This window comes from Urocitellus parryii, chromosome 6, assembly GCF_045843805.1.
Source record: "Urocitellus parryii isolate mUroPar1 chromosome 6, mUroPar1.hap1, whole genome shotgun sequence".
NCBI classification, from domain to species: Eukaryota; Metazoa; Chordata; class Mammalia; order Rodentia; family Sciuridae; genus Urocitellus; species Urocitellus parryii.
In genome coordinates this window covers 155267627-155291906 of record NC_135536.1, presented here as the reverse complement: position 1 = coordinate 155291906, position 24280 = coordinate 155267627, and the positions used below count along the sequence as shown (strand labels likewise).

The 24280-nt window shown below is 35.3% G+C and overlaps 1 protein-coding gene and 1 non-coding gene across 4 annotated transcripts in view; both read right to left on the bottom strand.

Annotated features, from left to right (window-relative positions):
- Positions 1-24280, bottom strand: part of Ralgapa2 (Ral GTPase activating protein catalytic subunit alpha 2) — a 321259-nt gene that overhangs the window by 140793 nt on the left and 156186 nt on the right. For all 3 annotated transcript variants that reach the window (XM_077800202.1, XM_077800203.1, XM_077800204.1), the window contains 3 exons: positions 9068-9196; positions 2084-2212; positions 1217-1275 (listed from right to left, as the gene is read on the bottom strand). In XM_077800202.1, coding sequence (XP_077656328.1) covers positions 1217-1275; positions 2084-2212; positions 9068-9196 — 317 coding nt within the window. The remainder of the gene's footprint in view (positions 1-1216; positions 1276-2083; positions 2213-9067; positions 9197-24280) is intronic.
- On the bottom strand, positions 5558-5630 carry Trnaa-agc (transfer RNA alanine (anticodon AGC)). The gene has a single exon. It is a non-coding gene; the product is annotated as a tRNA-Ala (tRNA).

Sequence of the window (24280 nt, the reverse complement as noted above, 5' to 3'; positions counted from 1 at the left end):
AGATCAGTAATTATGAAGAATAGAAACAAACCAAGATTTCAGTTAAAAGATAAAGATCAGACAGGTAAATTTATAAGATCCAGATATATATATATATATATATAGTTTGAACAAAGGTATCTGAAAGAGAAAAATTCAGAAAGAAAAATTTAAAAGAACAGAAAGTATAAAATAGTTGTAAATATCAGATAAAGTAGTCTTTAATATAAAAAAAATCATCCTTAGAAATAAATAGGATTTCCATATAAGTATGAGATTTGATTCACTATAGGAAAAGGGAAACTATAAACTTGTATGCAATTAATAGCAAACTCAAAATATATAAAGCAAATGTGACAGAAATACAAGGAAAAACAAACAAATGTGATCATAATAGAAAAATTTAATATATATCTTTCAGTAAATGATCAAGTTGATGAAAAAACTCAGAAAGGATACAGAATATATGAAGCACTTGCTTTAAAATAATTAATATAATGGACACACCTAGAACACTATGTTCAACAGTCAGAGAACAATGTATACATTCTTTTCAACAATATATAAAACATATGAAAAAACTGATTATATAGTGGGTCATAGAACAAGTTTCAGCAATTTTAAAGACAAAGAGATTTTTGATCCCAAATGCAAAAGACATCAGTAGTAAAAAGATAAACAGAAATAACTACATGCTTGGGAATTAAGAAAAATACATCTAAAACCTTATGAATCAATAAAGAAATATAATGGAAAATAGAAAAAAAGTTCAAATAAAAAATATTACATATTAAAATGTATAGAATTCAGATATAGAAGCAACTAGGTGGTCACAAACTGTTAGCAGCTTCAGATGCCTGGCAGAAGTAACCAAAATGTTTCCAGAACTGCCAAATGTCTTTTGGGGCACACAATCAGCAGCAGTTGAAAAATCACTACCCTATACATACATCATTTGAATAAACTGTTTATCCTTCCATTTTCCTTCTTATGGAAAACATATATATATATTTGTAATCGTACTTTTTCTTATACAAGAGAGTGTATATCTTACTATTTTCACTTAGTAATGACAACTTTTTAAATAATCAAGCAAAATTTTTCCTGACATGATTCTTACTGGACTTCAATGTGTGTAAAACAAATGTGAGAGAACGTGTTTTTTTAACCTTAACTGTTTACACATAAAAGTGTATCTTAAAATTCTAAAATAGTTTACCTCTTGTTCAACATTTACCTTGCACATTCATTTGGTTCTTCTGTGGCATTCTTCAGTAAAATATTTATGAGGTAATGCTAAAAACACAAAATTAAGTAAAATAAAAACTTTGTGTCATGGTTGGTTTCCCACATGTTCTGATCATGTTCCAGGCAACCAGGAGCTACTGAAGGACCAGGGAGCTGAGGAAACTTTTCCTTCAGGAGAGCCTGGAGAAGGAGGAACATTGGGCTTGTCTTTTCAGGGAGTGTTTCTAGATATCCAATGAAAGCCTCACAAAGCAATTAGACCTCCAGATAGGAAAATCTCCATTTTCTTTTACTTTAATTGGATTACACACTGTATATTGAATTATATATTGTAATTATGTATTATAGATTGATTGATTAATGCAGAGGATTTTTTTTTTTTTACTTTTTGCCTCAAAAGCTAGTTGAGGAGAGAACAAATGCTTACTTTTATTCTCTAAGAAATGATCTGAAATTTCAAATTATTAGTATTTAATCAGGTCAACAATGGGATTGAGTATTTAGCTTATTTCAATTATTCTTTATAATTTCATTTGATATACTAATGCAGCATAACTAATCTAATAAAATTACTACAAAGGATGATTCATTACATAATTATGATCCCTAGGCACAATAAACAGATCTAATAAAAAAATACCCAAGGAATATAAACTATTAGGTCTAATGGCAATATGCTCTGAATGTGATACATTTATAGCTCCTAAAACAGACTTCTGAAAATAACTACTGAAGCATTTAAAAGATTCAACAAAATTTCAGGAATAAGTAGATAGTATATAAGAACGGAAGATATAATCATATAGCTAAAACTACAGTATGCTAAACTTGAGGTTAAATCAAAGACTCTGCGTACCTTGACATCTTCAGTTCCTGTAATGACCTCATTCACTTCCGGCACTGACTGTAGTAAAGGGATTTCCTGGTAGGTATTTGGAAAGCACACCAGGGAACCCAGGATGGTGAGAGCTTCTGCACGAGGTGCCTGCACACAAGAAATGAAACACATACGTTTCTTTTTGAAAGTTAGAAACTTTGGAGAGGCAATAATATGTTTTACTTCTCCATAATTTTGTGAGGGAACCTTAATCGTAATAACTATTTTATCTTGACTACATAATATCATACTATGCCTGGTTATTTTCCTGGTGAATTTTTAAGCAAGAGAGATTTGCCTAAGTGCAAAAGCAAATTTCTAAGGAACAAAAAATATGACTATACTTGGATGTAAGTGTTGTGAAAACTGGTCTGTAGATTCATTCAGAATTAGGAAAACTAATCACTATTATTTTATATTATTTTAGAGTTAGTGTTCATAACAAAACAGAGTAAACAAAATCAACTTGATGTTATTTTTTTCTGTGAAGAACAATTAAGGAAAACTCCTAAGGAAGTTAGTTCGGAGGTAATAAGAGAAGAAAGGAAGGATACTAACTACCAAAATTCTTATGGTTCTCTAGGAACTACTTTGTAAAATAACATAGTGAACTACTAAAACACTATATCTAGCAAGGCACTAGTTACTTATTTGTCCACTGTTGGAAGAATGTATATATTGAAGAAGGCATTTCACTAGATTTCAATTTAATCAACACTAACTAGCAGCTGTCATTAGCCAAGAATAAAGGGTTCCATTTACAGTGCCTCCTGCTTCAGAATATAAGCTTTTACTACAGCAAGTAGAGAAAGGACACCCAGTTCTAATTTTGGCAGTGAGAGGAAGGGAAAACATGCTTCTGTTCCGGAAGCTCAGTGTGCTCAAGGATGTAAAGTATGACTTCAGGAGTAAGAGTGGAACCTGAAATAGAGGTCTGAAACCAGTGTAATCAACCTGGTGAGGGAAGCAGCAGAGTGGGTGCAAAGAGAGGTGAAGATTGCTCCCTATGGCTTGAAACCTGATTTCATATGGAGCCTGAAGGAAGCATATAAAGTCACTTCTGTGCTCAGGGTTAAAGTGACAAGGTACTGTGGTGACACTTATAGGCAGCAGGTAGGAGAAAAAAGAAGTTCTAAAGCAAGTTGGGCTGTGGTTGGGGGAATGAATTTGATGCATCCATGTGGCATCCAGAGGCAAGTGTACATGAGACAGATGGTGAAAGGGTCAGAGGCAGTGATCTTCAAAGTGTGCTCCAGCAGGGACACACGAAATTTAAACAGGAAAAATCAAAGACTTCAAGGAAAAAGAACATGCAGAAATATTTGGCTACATACAGTTAAACAAGAGCCTTTAACATGTTAATGTACACTGATTTTCAAGTAAGGATGTATATTCCACAGAATTATCTGACCATAAACCTGTCCCTTTCTCCCCACTGCCCCCCAAGCATCTTGGGGTTTAGTGTTCTGAAGATATTCTGAAAGGCTTATCTTGAGTTTAGAAGAAAAGTTTGAAAGCTAATATGGGAACCTTTTCTGTTCAGAAGAACTAAATGAAAGCTAACTCTGAGAATGTGCAAGGGGGCGGGGGAATGATGTCAGGAGTCACAGCCTTGGAAGTGGGGAGACAAAATAGAACATTATCAGTAGCCCACAGAAGTCCTCTCTGTGCCCCACCTCCATTCCCTTTCCAAAGTAACTCCTATTCTCCATAACATCACAGATTAGTTTCGTCTAGTTTTTGAACTTTATAATAATAAAATTAGAGTATATATTCTTCTGTGTCTGACTTTTTTCCCCAGTATTATGCTATGCAACTGACCCTTGTTATGGCATTATTGTATATAATATTCCATGTTACTCATACACTGTAATTTATTTGTTCTATTGTTGATGAACATTTGGATTGGCTTTAGGTTTTTGGCTGTTACAAACAATGTTGCTGTGCACAAACTTCTACACAGTTTTTGATGACCTGTGTGTGCATTTCTGTCTCTCTTTCTCTCTCTCCTACTGCCTCTGTTGGGTAGATCTCTACAGCAAAGGTATTTCACACTTATAATTAACTTGTGTAAACTGAAAATTTTCACTGAGAAGGTACACTCCATCCAAATACCTTTCACCAGATCGCCTACAATATTAAACCTTGAGTTTATTTATTTTTTTTTTAATTTTTTTTTAAAGAGAGAGTGAGGGGGAGAGAGGGGGAGAGAGAGAGAGAGAGAGAGAGAGAGAGAGAGAGAGAGAGAGAGAGAGAGAGAATTTTAATATTTATTTTTTAGTTCTTGGCGGACACAACATCTTTGTTTGTATGTGGTGCTGAGGATCGAACCCGGGCGGCACGCATGCCAGGCGAGCGCGCAACCGCTTGAGCCACATCCCCAGCCCTAAACCTTGAGTTTAAATGACAAAGTAATTCAGAGTTACTGTTCCTTTACATAATTTGCATTCTCATTCTGTTTTTTAAAAACATTTTTGAAGGCTAGTTATTTATTCTTTGTTGATTGTTTTTCTCCAGCTTTGAAAGATAATAATTGTATATATTTAAGGTGTACTACATGTTTTGATACACATATACATTGTAAAACAGTGACCATAATCAAGCTAATTAATATATTCACCACCTCATATAGCTGTACTTTTTTGTGGTGGGAATATTTAAGATCAACTCTCTTAGGAAATTTAAAATTTACAATATAGTATCATTAACAATATATTGTTAACATTACAATATAGACACCATGCTGCCCATTAGGCCTCAAGAACTTATTCATTCTGCATAACTAAAACTTTACACCCTTTAACTATCAACACACCTCCCAAGACATTCCTCAGGACCTGACAACCACCATTATATCCTTTGCTCTGTGAATTTTACTTTTTTAGATTTCAGATGTAAGTTGAGATTATACAGTATAATGTTTGTCTTTCTGTGACTAGCTTACTTAGCAGAATGGCTTCCAAATTCCTCCATGTTGTTGAAAATGACAAGATTTCCTTCTTTTTAAATGCTGAATAGCATATTACACAAAATAATTCTGATTCAGACTGTGTAAATGTGTTGAAATACACACACACACACTTCACCCATTCATCCAATGATACACACTTAAGTCGTTTCCATAATTTGGCCATTTGTGAATAATGCTGCAATGAACATGAGAATGCAGATATCCCTTTGAAATACTAGTTTCATTTCCTTTGGATATATGCTCAGAAGTAGAATTTCTAGATCATAGTTCTATATTTAAGTAGTTGAGGAACTTTACTACTATTTTCCATAACGGCTGTAGTCATTTATGTTTCCATTAACAGTGTACAAAAGTTCCCTTTCTTCCACATCCTCACCAACAGCTTGTTTGTCTTTTTGACAATAGCCATTCTACCAGTGTTTTGTTTTTTTTAATATTAATTTTTTTAGTTGTGGTCGGATACAATATCTTTATTTATTTTTATGTGGTGCTGAGAATCGAACTCAGGGCCTCGCACTTGCTAGGCGAGCGCTCTACCACTAAGCCACAACCCCAGCCCCCAAAAGTGTTTTTTTTTTTAAATTAATTTAATTTCATTTTTTTACATAAATGGAGTATAACTTTTCATTTCTCTGGTTGTACATGATGTAGAGTCACACCATTTGTGCAATTATACCCACACATAGGGGTAATAATGCCCATCTCATTTCTAACAGTGTTTTTAAATTGCATTTCCCTGAAAGTTAGTCATGCTAAATATTTTTTTCATATACCTGTTAGCCAAATGTTTGTCTGGAAGGCTATTTTAAAAAGTTCATCTGGCTAAAAGATACATTTTCACAGAGAACAACCCCATTGTGTGATACTGTGTCTATGAAGGGTTCTAGCATTGTAGAACACTCTCCTATCAAATAATAAAAATTCCAACAAAGTACGACCTTTGGGTATAGTCCGAGAAGAGGAATAGCTGGGTCAAATGGTGTTTCCATTCCCAGTTTTCCAAGGAATCTCCATACTGCTTTCCAAATTGGCTGCACCAATTTGCAGTCCCACCAGCAGTATATGAGTGTGCCTTTTTCCCCACATCCTCGCCAGCACTTGTTGTTGTTTGTCTTCATAATGGCTGCCACTCTTACTGGAGTGAGGTGGTATCTTAGAGTAGTTTTAATTTGTATTTCTCTGATTGCTAGAGATAATGAGCATTTTTTTGAATATTTGTTGATTGACTGTATATCCTCTTCTGAGAAGTGTCTGTTCAGGTCTTTGGTCCATTTATTTATTGGATTATTTGTTTTTTGGGTGCTTATCCTGTTAAGCTCTTTATATACCCTAGAGATTAGAGCTCTATCTGATGTGTGAGGGGTAAAAATTTGTTCCCAGGATGTATGCTCCCTATTCACCTCACATATTATTTCTTTTGCTGAGAAAAAACTTTTTACTTTGAATCCATTCCATTTGTTGATTCTTAGTTTTAATTCTTGTGCTACAGGCATCTTATTAAGGATGTTAGGGCTTAGCCCCAAGTGATGGAAATTAGGGCCTACTTTTTCTTCTATTAGATGCAGAGTCTCTGGTTTAATCCCTAAGTCCTTGATCCATTTTGAGTTAACTTTTGTGCATGGTGAGAGTTAGGGATTCAATTTCATTTTGTTGCATACGGATTTCCAGTTTTCCCAGCACCATTTGTTGAAGATGTTATCCTTTCTCCATTCATGCTTTTGGCACCTTTGTCTAATATAATGTAATTGTAATTTTGTGGGTTAGTCTCTGTGTCCTCTATTCTGTACCATTGGTCTACTAACCTGTTTTGGTGCCAGTACATGCTGTTTTTGTTACTATTGCTCTGTAGTATAGTTTAAGGACAATTCACAATAGCTAAACTGTGGAGCCAACCTAGATGTCCTTCAGTGGATGAATGGATTAAAAAAATGTGGCATTTATACATAATGGAATATTACTCAGCAATAAAAAATAATAAGATCATGGCATTTGCAGGGAAATGGATGGCATTAGAGAAGATTATGCTAAGCGAAGTTAGCCAATCCCCAAAAAACAAATGCCGAATGTCTTCTCTGATATAAGGAGGGTAACTCAAAATGGGATTGGGAGGGAGAGCAAGGGAGGAAGATTACCTCTAGATAGGGAATAGGGGTGGGAGGGCAAAGGAGGGAGAAGGGAAATAGCATGGATCCTGAAAGGAGACTCTCATCCTTATACAAAATACATGTATTAAGATGTGAATTTGGTGTCAACAAACCTTATATATAATCAGAGACATGATAAACTATGGTATAATGGTATATTAAGAATTGTAATGCAAAAATAAATAAATAAATGAATGAATTAAAAACAATTTCAACAAAGTAGTATGATTTTCCTCTTTGTATCCTATAAATTTTTTCAACATTGTTTCAAGTCATTAAAAATAGGCTTGAAAGTTCTTTGAGATTATCCTAAAATATTTTGGGATAATCTTTTGAAATAGGGAAGTATGACTCTGAATAGATAATAGTTGTACAGAGGAGAAATGGGAAAGCCATATTATTCACAAAAAAACTTTAATTGAATAAATTGAACATTTTCTCTTGTTTCCCTTCCCTTATTCTTTTCTTTTGCTCTTGTCTCTTTTTGCTTTTCTTTGCTGTTTCATTTATCTTTATAAGAAAAAGCCTACAAAAACACCAGCATGAACTATCAGCCATACAAAGTATTAAATAAAACTAATTTAAAACCTTGGGCTCAGAGTTTGAATTTACTCTGCACAGAAAAAAAAAGTAGAGTGAAAAGGTACCCATGTGTTAAACAAAATTTAGGGTGTTGGACACTCATACTAACTTCAATACAAATCCCTGGCAAATGGTAAAGTTTATTTCATTTATACCATTTGAAGGGGAAAATGACTCTGAACAGATAATAATTGCACACAATATAAATGGGAAAGGTCCTTTAAATTCAAATGTGTAAGAGTATTCTCCAAAGGAATTAAGATGCTGCCTACATAGTGGAAGTAAATGTAAAGACTGAAAATAAATTCTTTTTGTAGCCTTTAATGCTCATTTAGTCTATTTGATTCCAATTTTTTAAAAAATATTTTTTAGTTGTTGATAGACCTCAATTTTATTTATTTACATGTGGTGCCAAGAATCAAATCCAGTGCCTCTCACATGCCAGGAAAGTGTGCTATTGAGCCACAGCCACAGCCCCTTGATTCTAATTTTTTAGCATAAGAATTCTGCTAGGGGCTGGGGATGTGGCTCAAGCGGTAGCACGCTTGCCTGGCATGCGTGCGACCCGGGTTCGATCCTCAGCACCACATACCAACAAGGATGTTGTGTCCGCCGAGAACTAAAAAATAAATATTAAAAATTCTCTCTCTCTCCTCTCTCTCTCTCTCTAAAAAAAAGAATTCTGCTAGAGTTTTCTGGCACAATAATAAGAAAATAGATATTTCTTTCTGGTAAAAAAATTTAGTATTATAATATTTTAAGAAAATATTTCTAGGGCTGAGGATATGGTAGAGCACAAGTTTAGCATGCATGAGGCCCTAGGTTTACTCTTAATTTAAGACCACACACAAAAATTCTATGAGAATAATAATAATGAAGACCTAACTAAAAAACAACAACACTGTACTGTTAATGTACACTTACAATTTTCTCTTTACTTTGGACAGTTATGTCTGTATCAGCATTTATCAGAAAATGCTAATAAGATTCTAAGAGAAAAATTCTGATTCTGACTGTGTAAATGTGCTGAAATATTAGTGAGGATATGATTTCTCACACTTTGGCCTTTTGATGAAACGCCTTTCCAATACCAGTGTGTCATCTTATCCTACAATTTCACACATCAGCTGCCAGGGTATCTACCCTGAGAGCCCAGTTTCACATTGCACTAATGAGTCAACACCTGTTACAAGTGGAGAAATCTGAACCTTGTTAGCGATTGAGAAGCCTCCTGGGAGCCTGGATGCTAAGCATTGTCATACTCACCGTCAACATGTCTGTACTAAGGACCCTTGCTGCAGCCGTGATAAAGTCTCCCACCAGCATTGAGAATCCAGGCAAACCCAGGGAGAAAAAGCGCGGTGGACAGTGCCTTATAATGATATTTAAAATATCCTAAAAGGGAAGATAAGAAAACACTATTTATTATTATTTGCATTACTGGGGATTGAACCCAGGGGCACTCTACCACTGAACTACATCCCTGAACTCCATGTATCTTTCATTTTGAGACAATGTACCAATAAGTTGCTGGGGCTGGCCTCAAATTTGTGATCATCTTGTCTCAGCCTCCTAAGTTGCTGGGATAACAGGCATGCACCACCAAGCCCAGTTATCACACTGTGGTTTTTTTTTTTTTTTTTTTTTTTTTTTTGTGGCGCTGGGGATTGAACCTAGGGATTGAACCTTATGCATGCAAGACAAGCACTCTACCACCTGAGCTATATCCCCAGCCCTACAAATGTAATTTTTAAGAATCAAATTCCAAAGAAGTTTGTGTGTAAATATGACCTCTGCATATTAATCTAAAAGAATTTGGATGACAGAAATTTTTCAGTGGTGGGGTACCAAGAAATGAGATACTACAATGGTAACTGTACCTATTTTACAGGTAAGAGAATAAAGACACCAAACTGTAAGATCATCCAAAATCTAAACAGTGTCAATGAGACAAGACAGTTCTTCTATATTCCACCTAAAGGTGACTCCTTGGACAAGCTTCAGGAGTGTTGAGGTATATATATCCTATCACTAAAGAAAATTATGTTCTGCTTTTAGCCTTCAATATTTAAAAGTTAAAGCGTGCTGTTTATATTAAGGGAAATTTTCACTTTCCAGGTAATTTCATACCCCAACAAACAGAAATGTATAGAGTGCCCAGGTAATGCTGTGATCACTGATGTACTAAGGTCAGAGAGTCAGTGTAGCTGTGAGGAAATGTGTGATTGCAAGGCACAAGTACGCAATGCAGCAGAAATCTTCTGTATTAAGAGCATTGTATGCCCCAGAAGCCTTGTATCCTGTGTCTCAATGGCTGTTATTGGTGGCTAGCCACCCCAACTCCCCAACTTCCAACTCCCCAACTTCCAACTCTATTCAGTCCTGTCTGTGACAAATCAGAGATCCACCACTGGACAGCACTCACGCCATTATAGCTAGGCCATACCTCTGAAGCCATCTATACAAGTCTGTATATAAGAGGGTAAGTTAGAAAACCATAAACTTCATCTATGCAGTTTTTGGCCAGGAACATTAATCAAACAACCAAAGTACTATAGGCATTGACTAATAGTTATATAATCTATAGTTAGTTCCAATATATGATTAAAAAGCAAAATTAAAAAGTCTCCAGTTTCTGAGTTTTTAGCATGGCCATTGGAAAAATCCTTTAAAATAATTTTGATTTAATTGTATTAGAGCACAGTAGTAACAACATGCCAAATTCTAATACATTAACTTAAATCCCTCATAATACAAATAACCTCATTTGACAACTTACCTTCTTGAAACAGCATTTATATGTGTTCACAAAACATTTTTCCTTACGTAGTAGCCTCATTTAATTTTTATAAATCATAGTATTTGTATCATCAACATGACTGCACAAGTTTTACCTGTTAAAGCTTACAAATGGTAAACAGTTTATCAAATGCTAATTTAAAGTTTTGGCATTTTGGCAGAGTTTTTCCTGTGCTAAAAATAAACAAATATACAGATAGGTAGATAAGAGGAAGGAAGGAAGGAAGGGAAGAAAAGTCTGAACCATGCTTCTTCTTAGTTAATGTTTAACCTGCTTTAATCATGCCCTGTGACACACTTTAGGGTTCCTATCAGCAAAGGCAAACATTCTAAGGGGACCAGCAGATGGGTGCTGCCGTTTAGAAAGTGTGTGGTAAACTCATGCTCCAGGAGTAGAACAAAAGATCCACCTTTTTCATAATTAAGCCTCTGATTAATGCCCTGGGCTCCTCACCACACACCTGTAATTACTCACAGAGGTACGCATTGTGCTGGGCCTTGACTCAGAATATCAGACATCAAGCTATCCGGCAGCAGATGGAAGCACATTTCTGTTGACATATGCTGCTATGAAAGGATTCGTGCAAACCTGGCTAGCAAGGTAGCATAATGCCATGCATCTGAAGATTAATAATGCAAACAACCATGATGTTAACTTTGTTATGTTTGTGTTAATTCCATCTGTTGAGATGAGGAACTAAAACCCCAAAGCCTATGGGTTTTAAAAATCTTTAGCACATACTTAAATGAGCCATTTTTTGCCACTGGAATTTAAAGTTTTAATTAAAAAATGCTTTTCTGAGATAGGTTTATGAGAATTAGGAACTAAATCCTTTAATAAGCTAAAGCCAGAATTTATAAATGGAATCCATCTTGCTTCATAAGATTTGTATGTGTAAAGTCAATGATCTGTAAAATGGGGCATTCAGAAAAAATTACTAAGTTGCCATGATGCTAAAGACAGCAGATATGCATGCAGCTGAGATAAAGTCACCCAGCTCCCCCAGCCCCTGGACCTCAGCCAGTCACTTCAACAGAACCTGTTTCTATGGGCAAGAAGATCGGAAAGAGGACACAGTAACAGATGGCTAGCCTAACCTACTCTGCCACCCACGTAAGAGTGCGCCCCTAGGAGAAGCAGGGCCCGTGCCACAGTCACCAAAGAGCACTGGGGTAGGGTTAATGTGGGGGTTAAAGAGGAAACTATATGAGAAGTCAGCCAAATTACAGCCACATGTCTGCTTCCTTTGCTTATCCACATTAACATGGAACAACTCAAAGATTCTACCTTTGTGACAACATTTTAAAATTAGGAATAACCATGTGGTACTCAAAAGAGAGCAGTTGCGAACAACAACAAATTGCTCCATTCATTTCTTTTTTTTCCTAATATTTTTTAGTTATACATGGACACAATATTTTGTTTATTCATTTTTATGTGGTGCCAAGGATCGAACCTAGTGCCTCACATGTGCAAGGCAAGTACTCTGCCACTGAGCCACAACCTCAGCCTGCTCCATTCATTTCTAACTAATCATATAATCTTTAAAAGATTATTAAGATCATAGTTGTAATTGGAATCAATCTTCAGAAATATAAAATAAAAATCTTCAGACTTTGAAACTTTCTTTGCAGCCTCTGAGGCATTATATATACGTAAGACAGACCCATACTTCCCACACATGAATCATTCATGTACAGCCCTCATGCATTTTGCCATATTCACCTCAAAGGCAAACATGATTTGCCTAATCAGTTTTCCCAGTAACTCATTTTTTTAAACTTAAATAAAATTATTCTGAAAAATTAGTATCATTTGTCTTAGAAAATATTCCCTTAAATAAATATAATGATAGTAAATCAATGATACTGAGTTTTTGCTAAAAGTATTACTGACAGATAGTGATCTGACCAGTCTGAAGCAAGGGCCCTCCTTGTTTGAATCATTAGGATGGTGTAAAAATACTCCTCTACCTACTCCAGGTGGCCTACCTGAAAGCATCACAAGGAATGGCCAACACAAAGAAAAAGGCCATCATTCCCACTATGTTGTTCACTGCTATTTAGTGTTGCCCCAGATTTGACCATGACCAGGAAATGCCCCTGCACTCAAAACTCTGCCCAGGTGAAAAGAACTCCAAAACTGGGACCATGAGGCCTGGGTTCACAGATATGTGTGAGACTGTAGGCAAATCATATCATGCCTGGGCTTCACATTTATCCTCCATAGAATGGGATGACTCTGTCTTAAAGTCTAATATCTAACAGGATAGTAGATATGAACATATGGTTTTGTAAACTGGAAATCGTCATACAGAAGTAAAGAGGGTTGTGAGTAAAATAAAAAAATCAAAAAGGGGAAGAACTCTAAGGATTTCACTATACAAATCTACTTTTATATATAAGTTCAGTTTGTACTATTCAGCAAAAATATTACCTTTTTGATCCTCACAAATTCAAGTAATATTTTAAAAACATTTCAAAGGTTGTACAAACAAGCCTCTTAGATCACACATTATCCCAGAAATTAAAAGGCTCCAGAAATTAGTGCCTTTAAACAATATTCTGAACAAGTCACTACAGCAATTATGCATAGACTATGTACTTTATAAGAAAAACAAGGAAACAAAAACACAGAAAAAGGATCATTTTAGATTTTCCAGATTTCATTCTTTTGAGGAATTCTAGAACTTATCCCAAACAAGTAAGTATGGTAGCAAGAATTAGTTTCTTTTCCACTCTAAACAGACTCAAACAATAAAATAAAACAATAAGTTAGTTCAATGGTAAATGGAGTATAAAACAGGAATTAAGTTTATCCTTTAAAGTTGTCAGTCTGAAGCACAGACAAAATTCTTGCATATGCTTTTTGTTCAAAGGAAATAGTCATGAAAAATATTGTAACATGGTGAAAAGGACACCAAACCAGTATTTTTCTCTTGTTTTGGTGAAAATTCCATGTGCACACTACATACTGAGAGTGAAAAGCTAGACTGTAAAATGATAATTGTGAATTTGTAGCTTATCAAAAGATACGGGTTTATGAGAAAGTGACTGGTGAGAACATCTGTCTCTTATCACTGATCTTGCAAAAAATCAGGTAATTCAAATAGAGGCGTGTTGTTTCCTATCCTCCAAAGCACAGTTCTATAAACACAAACCACATTCAGCCCGGTAAATGAATCGCTTTAATTGAATGCTATGTACACAGTAACTGGAAAAACCATAAGTGATAAGAAAAACATATGGTGATGGCAACAGAAATTGGTTTATTCATTTTGCATAGTGTTGTTTCTTTAGTTCTTTTATAATTGACCTTTAGAACGATAAATGTGTAAAATAATTTTGTTTATTATGGCTCCAAACCTTCCAACAATTACACAAAATGAAAATTTAAAAGGAAGGATTCATTCTGGAAGCATTTCCATTGTTTACATAATTGCACAGCTATAATTTAGTGCTCATGTTGTTATGGAAAATAAAAAAAGGGCCATTACGGGCCATTTCAATTCAAAATATTGCACAGTGGTGTCAAAAAATGGGGGAAAATGTTCACTTTAAAACAGTTTAAAATGGATTAGCCCTATAAATAAAAACATTTCAATATAGTATCCTATGAAATACAAATGTTTAAGAAGTAGCCATCCTTCAAACCCTATTAGAAATGTTGCAACTGTACTTTCACACCAATTACATATATATTATTCACTTAATATTTGCTCACAGCCCAGCAGATGATGTTTGTAACACAATAGCTGGCCATCTGTCTCCCTACATTTCCTTAGCGGACTTATGCCTGCTTCTAAAGAGCAAACAGATCCAGTTATTCCACCTAAAGTCACTCAGACTCTCTATGAGGCCAAATATAATCATCAAGAATAAAATCTGTGTATGCAAAATCATCCATCCCCTCATTTAACTTTTTACTCTAAGCAAACTACAATGCTACATAGATGACTTTACTGCTATATTTCAGGGAAGAAGCCTGTCTTTTATTTAGGAAATTCTATAGGAAGCTCTTTTATTTGGTAAAGTGGGGAATGTTGGGATCTACTTATCCCAGTTGTCTGGTTGATGAATAGATACAATTTGTTCCATACTTGCATAATTAATTACAAAAATATTTGAATGTGGAGGACCCCTTTAAGCAATACTTTAAACCTAGATATTATTTAAAGCTTCCTTAACAATTACAAGCAGCCACAATCCTGTAGTGCCTGGAGGACTATTTGTAAATATCAGCTATTGCTTGATTGGCAATGTTCAGAAATGCTGAGTGGAGAGCATTAGTAACCACAAGAACAGATCTGAAGAGGCCTCAAATCCCAAGGCCTGGTCTCCTCCCTTCTGCTAGTGGGTCTCTGTTCTTTCAGCTCTGTGCACAAAGACATCCTATAAGCTGCTACCTGTTTTCTGGTGACAAAAAAAATAAACGCTTTGTCATTATGGTTCTAAAAAACAATAGACTAAGTGTAGCATCAGTATTGCACTTTCAGAAAAGTCAGTGCAAAAGACAGCAAGACAGAGCTGCAAATTACTTTCAAGATCTGGGCTAAAAAATATGTGGTATGTGGTATGTGCTATATGTTATTTGTTAAAATGGTCATTTATAGTGCAATCTGGGGGAAAAAAGAGTTTTTTTTTTTCCCACAAGTTCTGGATAAAATGTGACTTCTTTGGGTATAACTATGTTACTAAGGCCTGGAGAAATATGAAAACACAAAGTAATTGGGTTCTGTGGCTGAGAATGAAAGTCACCTAGCCCTTTTCTCCATGAGGAAGGATTCATTCTGGAGAAGACACTGAATGTCCTGAAAAAGTACAAAGGGGGTGGAGAAGTATGATACAAATTTATATGGTCATGATACATTTACAAAGTATCAGGGTTTTAGGAGTGACAAAACAAGTAGACAGATGGCACAAAGTTGCTGCAGCCTCAACCCCAAAAGAAGATTTCTGAATATATATATATATTTTTTAATGATTGCTTTACAACTATTCATCATCTGTAAAGAAATGCCTGGCTGGCCTGTAAACTGATGAAAACTGATTATCCTACTTCATGAAAAGTGGGTGATAGATAAATAGATATGAAAAACTATATATGACTTTTATTTTATATTGGGGTTGATAAGTCAGCAGCCTGTCTTAAATGCTACTTCTTTTTGTTATTTGTAACAGCTTTATTGAGATATAATGCATATGTAATAAAATCTACACTATAAAGCATACAAAATAGCTTTTAGTATCATCACAGAAATTGTGCGACTATCACCACCACATAATTTGAGAACATTTTCATTACCCCAAAACGAAACCCTATAGCCATTAACAGCTACTTCCCATTTCCCCTCCACCCAGTACCCAGCAACCACTAATCTACCACCTAACTCTATGGATTTGCCTAACTGGATTTTTTTTCAGAATATGGAATCATACAGTATGTGGCTTTTCATATTTGATTTCTTTCACTTCACATGTTTAAGAGGTTCATCCATGTTGTAAAATACAGCAATTAATTCCTTTTATAACTGAATAATGTTATTGTATTGATAATATTCTACATTTTATCTTTTCATCAGTTGAAGGATATTTGACTTGTTTTCACCTCTTGGTGAGAGTGAATAGTACTGCTATGAAAATTTGTGTACAAGTTTCATTTGAATATCTGTTGTCAATATTTTTGGGTAGATACCTAGTAGTGGAATTGTTTTTCTAGAAATTACATGTTTACATTCTGAGGAACTATCAAACTGTTTTCCACAGAAGTCTATCATTTTATATTCTCACCAAGAAAGTACAAGGGTTCCGATTTCTCCACTTCATTCTTGACATTTATTATCCCACTATTTATTTATTTATTTACTTATTTTTTCAGTTTTCAGAGTACTTTCTTTATTGTACAATGCCATATTTTTTGATGTACAACAAAAATAAGGAACAGAATGAAGCAGATGATCAAAGCATTTTTAATTAATACCCAGACAAGAGCATTCTTGAGTGGAAAATAGGTGGTCATTACCTCTGTATCCCAGATGACCACCTCTACTCTTCACCTTCAGATGACATTGGAGCAATCAGGCATCACCAAGAAAGTACAAGGGTTCCAATTTCTCCACTTCATTCTTGACATTTATTATCCCACATTTTTTTAAGTGTTATTATAGCCATCCTTGTGAGTGTGAAATGGCATCTTGTAGTTGTGATTTGCATTTTCTAATAATGGTGAATATCTTTTCATGCACATGTTAGCCATTTTTAGATTTTCTTTGGGGAGATTTATATCCTTCACTCAAATCCAAGATTGTGAAGATTTCTTCCTTTCTTTTCTTCTAATAATTTTAATATTACCCCTTAAACTTAGGTCTTTTTAAAGTTAAATTTCGCAAATGGCATCAAGTCTGACTCAGGACCACTTGGAGAGACTATTCTTTTCCCCTTGAATTATTTTTACACCTTCATCAAAAGTCAGTTGACCATAGAACTGTAGGTTTATTTCTGGAGTCTTAATTCTATTTCATTGATCTCTAAATTTTTACTAATATCATACTGTTTTAAATATTGTAACTTTGCAGTTAAGTTTTGAAATAAGAAACTATTAGTTCTCTTTTTCAAAATTATTTTGGTTATCAGGATTCCATATAAATTTTAGGATCACCTTTCTATTTCTGCAAAAAAGGATATTAAGATTTTGATAGGAATTGTATTGAATCTGCAGATCAGTTTGGGAGTACTGTTAATCTTAAGACTTCTGAACTAGAAATATGGGACATTTTCAAAATTTAACTTTGGCAGTTTAAAAGTTATCACAGTAACATTTATAGTTTATAGTGTGCTTATGATGCACCTTCTTGCATAAATTTATTCCTAATTATTTTATTCTTTATAGTGCTCTATAAATGGGAATTAATTCAATTTTCAAATTGTTCATTCTGGTGAAATAAATTAGGCTGACTTTGGTATAGTGTTCTTGTATCCTGGAATCTTTTTTTTTTTTCTTTTTAATTTATTTTTTTTAGTTCTCGGCGGACACAACATCTTTGTTGGTATGTGGTGCTGAGGATCGAACCCGGGCCGCACGCATGCCAGGCGAGCGCGCTACCGCTTGAGCCACATCCCCAGCGTATCCTGGAATCTTGCAGAATTAATTTATTAGTTCTAATAATGTGTTTGTGTGTGTGTGTGTGTGTGTGTGTGATGTATTCCATAGGGTTATCCAAATATGAGACGAATCATTTGTAAATTCAGATAACGTTCTTTTTTCTTCCCAGTCTGGATGCCTTTTATTTCATTTTCTTATTGACTGGCCTGGGTAGAATCTATAAGCACACTGCTGAACAGAAGTGGTAAAAACAGATATCGTTGTCTTGTTCTTGATCTTTGAATACAGGAATTTAGAATGGAAATGCCTGTTATTTCTTTGGTGGGAAGAGAGCCAGAGAACTGTGGCATCCAAACCCAAGGAAATCTTTTTCAAAATATTTTTGGAGAGAAAAATTAGTGCTTTCCACAAGAATGCAGAGTACTATAGATCAGAGCCTCCAAGAAAGAATTTACCCTTCATCACACCAATCGAGGCAGTCCCTTAATCTCAAGTCTTCAACCACATGGGGAAAACATAAAGCCCCTTTTCTCTGACCAACACAACACTCTACTTACAGTCCATGGATCATGAGGGGCTGCTGTCTTTCATGTGTGCTTCCTGTAATGGGCATTTCACAGTCCACTGTGACTAACAGGAAGATTGTAAACCTACTAGAAAATTCTGGCACATTTATAAATTCTTTAATATTAGGAAAACTGTTGGAGAGTCATGGAAAGAAGTTAGTTACCACCCGTACCAACAGCACGTTGAAGACACTGTGGCCTGACTATGAAATGACTATCTCAGTCGTGACCCTGATAAGACTCAAATCTGCAACATTACAGTTTGTATAACAGGTTGGCTTAATGAGGTTGATGCAGATGCTCAAGAGCAGTTATTAAATCCTCACAATGAGTCTTCAGCAAATGAGGTCTTCAACAAGTTGATGCAGCAAGTGTCAGCAGTGGAAGTGACTTAGCTACATCAGACTCTGAACACGAGACACAGATGCGGCATACAAAAGAAGACTAGACTTGATGGCCAAAGCTGAGGGGTAAATCTATGCAAAAAGGTATTTATACATTGCCAAGGAAGTTATGAGAGGCTGAGGAGCACACAGAAGGACACTAAAATCTGTTTTCTTTTCTGAATTAACCAGCTGTTTGTTTAGAAGAAACAAAACTGAGTCTACGTTCTCTGCCTCCTGCATATCCCATTACTATAGCTTTTAGAATGTTCTTTAGCAGAGGCAAAACCAAAAAGTCACTGCCATCACAGATAACAGGGTAGTTAAAAAGGCACTTATAGTGTACAGTTGTGTAAGTAATATTATTAAGGTAGGAATTGCTCAAATGGGCAAAATTTGCACATATATAATAGAGGACTAGTGAGATAAACCTAGGAATAGTATAAGTGCTTATTGTTCATCCTGTCTTAAGAATGTGTCAGTAAGAAATATACACTAAGAATACTGAAAAGAAATTCTTAGATGAAATCATAGGTTTAATATGGTCAGGTACTACTGTTCTTTAAGTTCTTTTGCTTTACCTAATAATCACTTAAAAACACAAATAATACTTTTGTAAGGTATACTTTTAAGTGAAGTTAGTAAGTCCTAAAGCTTATATCCTACTGACTCTCAAGGAAATATTATTACATGAGGGAACTGGTTCATAGTATGCTATCTTCAAAAGAAAAACAGGCCTCCTAACAAAGCATTCTTCTTAGGAAACTACTAGAGATAAACTCTGTGTGTGTGTGTGTGTGTGTGTGTGTGTGTGTGTGTGTGTGTGTATGGGCTGGGGGGTGGGCAATAAGAGGGAGTGCATAAGAGAATCCTAAGGGAAAAATATTAAAAATTTACCAGGATTCCAATAAGAAATTAAAGTTCCTATTTCCCCCTCAAAATGAACAATGGAGAACACATGCCAGTTGTGACTTCTGTGCTCATTTAACTGTGTCCTCAACTCTGCTATAAGACTTAGGGCTTCCGATGCCATCAAAACTAGTGTCCCTTGCATTTAAATTTATTTCCTTTTCACATGTTGAAATGGGAAAAACCTTGTTCTCAGCTTTGCATGAAAATGAACCTGCACTGTGATCTTTGCCCAAGAGTAGGCTAAAGAGGTAAAACTGCTTCTGTTGGAGATTTCCCATGTTCTCTGGTATGTTCTTATATTAGAAAAGAAATCAACTTTAAAATATAATTATTACTCATTTCTTTCAATCTGAGATAACACAAAATTCATGCTCTCCAGTTTCTTATAAGTAAAATAATTCTATCTGTACATAGCAGCAATAGTGAAGCCCTCAACAATTTTGTGTTCTGTTAAAAAAAAAAAAAGGGTTGGGGACAACCTCATGGCCATTCAATTACAGGAATCTATAAACTGCCCCACTGATGGGATCAGAGGCCTGCAAGAATTATGCAGAGCAGGCACAAGAGGGAAAGTTTTTGTTTCTGCTTGGGCAACAAAATTATAACTTTTGCTTTTGTAATTTGTATTTCAATAAAGAGCTCTCAAGAATGGCTGAAATTTGATAGAAAATTTCAAAACAAGCCAGTAAATTATACTGCTTATAGAGCAACCTCAGGCAAGTTCCATTAACAAATTAGCAATTAACAAAATCTGTATTTCAACTGCCCTGCCTATCCTCGGAGGAAAAACCCATCATCCCATGAGAATTCTATCACAGGAAAAAAAAAAAAAAAGAGGTGAGACCGTTGAGAATATTCAATCAACCTCTCTAGATGGACAAACAGCTCCATGCTTCAAATTCTAGCAATTTACACATAATAAAATTCACTTTGGGAACTTAAGAAGTACTTTCTCTTCTTCTTTAAATAAAGGTAGTTTATAGCAGATGTTGGAGGGAATAAGGAAGAAAGAAAAGAAGGACTTTAAAGATAAGATTCCAGTAAAGAGACCACTAATTTGCTCTCTGATCCTGGACATATGCTTTACCTATTGAACGTTAATTTCACCATTTGTAAAATGGGAATGAAAATACAACATAACCAGAGGGCTCTTATAAAGGGCAAAGGAGATCATGTCTGAAAGCATTTTATGAACTCCAAAGCCTTATACATTATTCCTTTTATTAAATTATAGACTTATAATCATCTTAAAATTTATTTTATAGGATCACTTGACAAATAAATTGCAGATTTAATTTAAAATCCATATCATCTCAATAATTCTTTACAAAAACATTTTAATAAACTGATAAATATCTTCAATGACAACAGGGTTGAAGTTGCCATGTTGGCTGTTGTGAGGGTCTGAGACAGGATGAAGCAAGGCTCCTGCCTTCTAGCAATGACTTCTCAGGACCAGGAGACAGCCACACAGAGCTGACTGAGGCCAGATCAAGAGCACAGGGCTCCTGCACAGGGACAAACAGTTTGCCGTAGGGACCTGGGAGAGAAGCAACTAGGTGACACAAGGCACTGGATCTTTACAAAAGGACCATGCTGCATACATTCAACTAAGACCCCAGTGCTAGAAAAAAATGGTAGGTATTTTTTTTTAATATCATACTACTAAAAGGTTCTCTTTTGCTAGAAATTCTCTACTTTGCAGATACCCACCAGAGAATATTTTTCCATGGGAGAACAAAAGGGAAACTGCTGTTTATTGTTTCTATAGAAAACAATGTTCTCTAAAATATGTTCCAGTAAATAGCATTAATAGCCGAACAATCTGCAATCACCACACTACCACTTATTGTTATACATTAAGAAGAAATCAACACAGAGATTATTCTCCACAACAGAGAGCACTTTCTCACAGAAACCAAACCTGCAATTTAAAATGCTTTTCTTGACATTATTTCCTTATATCTAAACCTATCCAGTATGGATTATAAACAACAGTCATGATTTAAAATCTCTTATATTCAAACCATTCCTTCCCTATAGGGATTTATAGTGTCCTCCCCTTCCCTAAGTATAACTTTGGTACTTGAAATGCCTCTAGAAGCCATCCCCTTGGCTCTCAGTGCCATTTTGCTGACAGAAAAATGTGAATTTTCTTAAAGTCTTCATACAATTCTAAATGAGAAAAGAGAATATCTTGCAGGCCAACAAGCTATAGTCTAAGCCTCAGACCCCTTCTGCAGTAAATGGGCCAGTGCCTACTGAAGTCCTATTGTCCTTACCTTCCCAAGGATCCAGCCAGCGAGAGCCATTAGGAACCCATTTCATGGTACCGAGCAGCTCAAGCCAGAAAAGGACATGTGGGAACCAACTCAAGGATATAGCCACTTAATTGGGATTCTGAGGGGCAAGCTCTAGAGTGGGAATTTCCTTCTGAAGGCTGGTCAAGAGACTGACAGTCTCAGACTGAACACTGTAGAGCTGGAGAGGAGGTACATGCACAGAAAGTTGCACTAGCAAGTATCTCCTGATAGTGAGCTGAATCCATCTAAGAGTTCTAGCTCTGGTGATAAAACAGCCTAATCTCTCTCCCCACTGCACTTCCTCAGGTATGTGAAGAAAGCAATTTTCTCTATGTATGTGTTAGCTCTCCTTCATGCAAGCTTTTCTCTTGACCATCCTTCCTCTCACAACTTGGGTGGTACCGGAATCTGAGCAACTTCCTGCTCAATATACTCAATAGACTCAGCACCATACCTTTAGGATTTCAGGCCAAAATCTATCTCAAATCATTTTCATGTTAACTTGAATTAATCAAATCAACCCATGTTTTACTTCTTAAATTGATTTTTTAAATGAATGCAGAATTTAATAAGTGGAATCACATAAACCACATCCTCCCCTTTTGAAAAACATTCAAATATGAGCAAATTTCATATAATTCAACTTAAAATATTTGTCTTTCTTACTTCAATTTCCTTGGTTAAACTTTTGTATACTTTAATTTCTTTGACATAAGAGAGCTGGTCTTTTGTATTTCTGATTCCTGAGTTCTGTCATTTAATTGATGTTGCTTAGTTCTTCTCTCAACCTAGTATCATAACTTGGTACTCTTCTAGGGAAAGGTTTCTCTGCCTCAGCACTATGGACATTCTGGATCACAAATTCTTTGTGCTGTTTAACAATATCCTGGCTTCTCTGTACTAGATGGCAGTGAACACCCCTCTCTCCAGTTATGACAACCAAAAATGTCTCTAGACATGACCAAATGTCCCCACGGGTTGGCAATTCCCCTATCCCTCAAGAGCCACTGTTCTAGGGTGAAGAAAGCTGACTAGCTCACCCCAGATGCCAAAATTTCAGCTGGTGAGGTTCAGCTCAACTGTTCTCTTCACAATGCCATGTGGATTTGGAACAGCCAGGTTCAAAGGGTGGTCTTTTTGTCCTTCCATTTTCCATCAATCAATACATTTACTGAGCATCTACTCTTTCTGGGAAAAATCAAGATACACTCCAGTGACTCCAGCAAGGAAGATTCTGGTGACTTGGGCCTTGGGAGAGGCCACAACAGAGTCTCCTTCCCTAAGAAACCTCAGGGCAAAAGAACACATTCTCTACTGAAAAACAAAGTCTGGCTTATATACACATCATGTAACAGCTTAGTGGGAACAATCTTTCATTTTCCCATATATATCGAGTTGCTATTCTATTGAATTTTAATGCTTTAATTGATTTCACATAGCATGTCTTATTAAATACTTTGAAGATTTGTGGTATAATCTTCACTGATAGCATTTACTTAAAAAAAAAGTCTCTATACTTTTAAATCTAACAAGGGATATAAAACAAAACTTGAGTTTCTGGCATCTCAGGTAGAATTCTTCCTCTCTGGATCAATCTCTCATGCTATCATCTTACACTTTTAAAAGCTGTGAAACAAGTTCACTGCTCACATGTTAAACCTTATAACCGAAACCTCTACCATCTGTTACCTTTTACATATTTCTGCTTTCCTTTTTGAGGAGTAAGTGGGCTTCATCTGTAGCCTAATGAAAGTAACTATTGGTTTTATAGCTTGTAAAGAAAAGAAAAGGAGCCATCCAGATTATCATGCTTATACAATCATTGAGCTGAAGTCCCTATAATCGCTGATAGCTGAATGAAGTTCCAATAACACTGTCTTTGATACAACCTGACTATCCTACAGCTTGTACATTACCTTGGAACATCACAGGAAAAACTCAGAAACTATTGGATGTTATTTGATAGTATTAACATTAATTATATGATAGCTTCTATATTTTGTCACTCTGAATTTTGTATAATAAATACATAATAATTATTACTAACAAAACATGTCAGGAGAGTACTGATATCACATACCACCTATCTCTGTAAATGATAGTCTTTCATCGAAGCTAAGTTAAATTTAAAAGTTTTGTTTATTGCTATAGTTTACCCTGATATTCAATAAAATCTCATTCATGTAAAATCATGTAAATTTAAATTAATAAAATTATATTTTAGAAAAATAAGAGCTTGTTTTTAAGTGTAAAATTACTTTAAAAACAAATATTAACAAAATTGGCTAATAAAAACATCAAATGACAGAGACCTTTAGAAGTTCTATTTTAATAACCCTAAGTAAATTTTTAGTTTGCACACACTATTTGAATTTCAAAAGGGTTAGAAAACATGTTCTTTTAAGTAAAGAGAA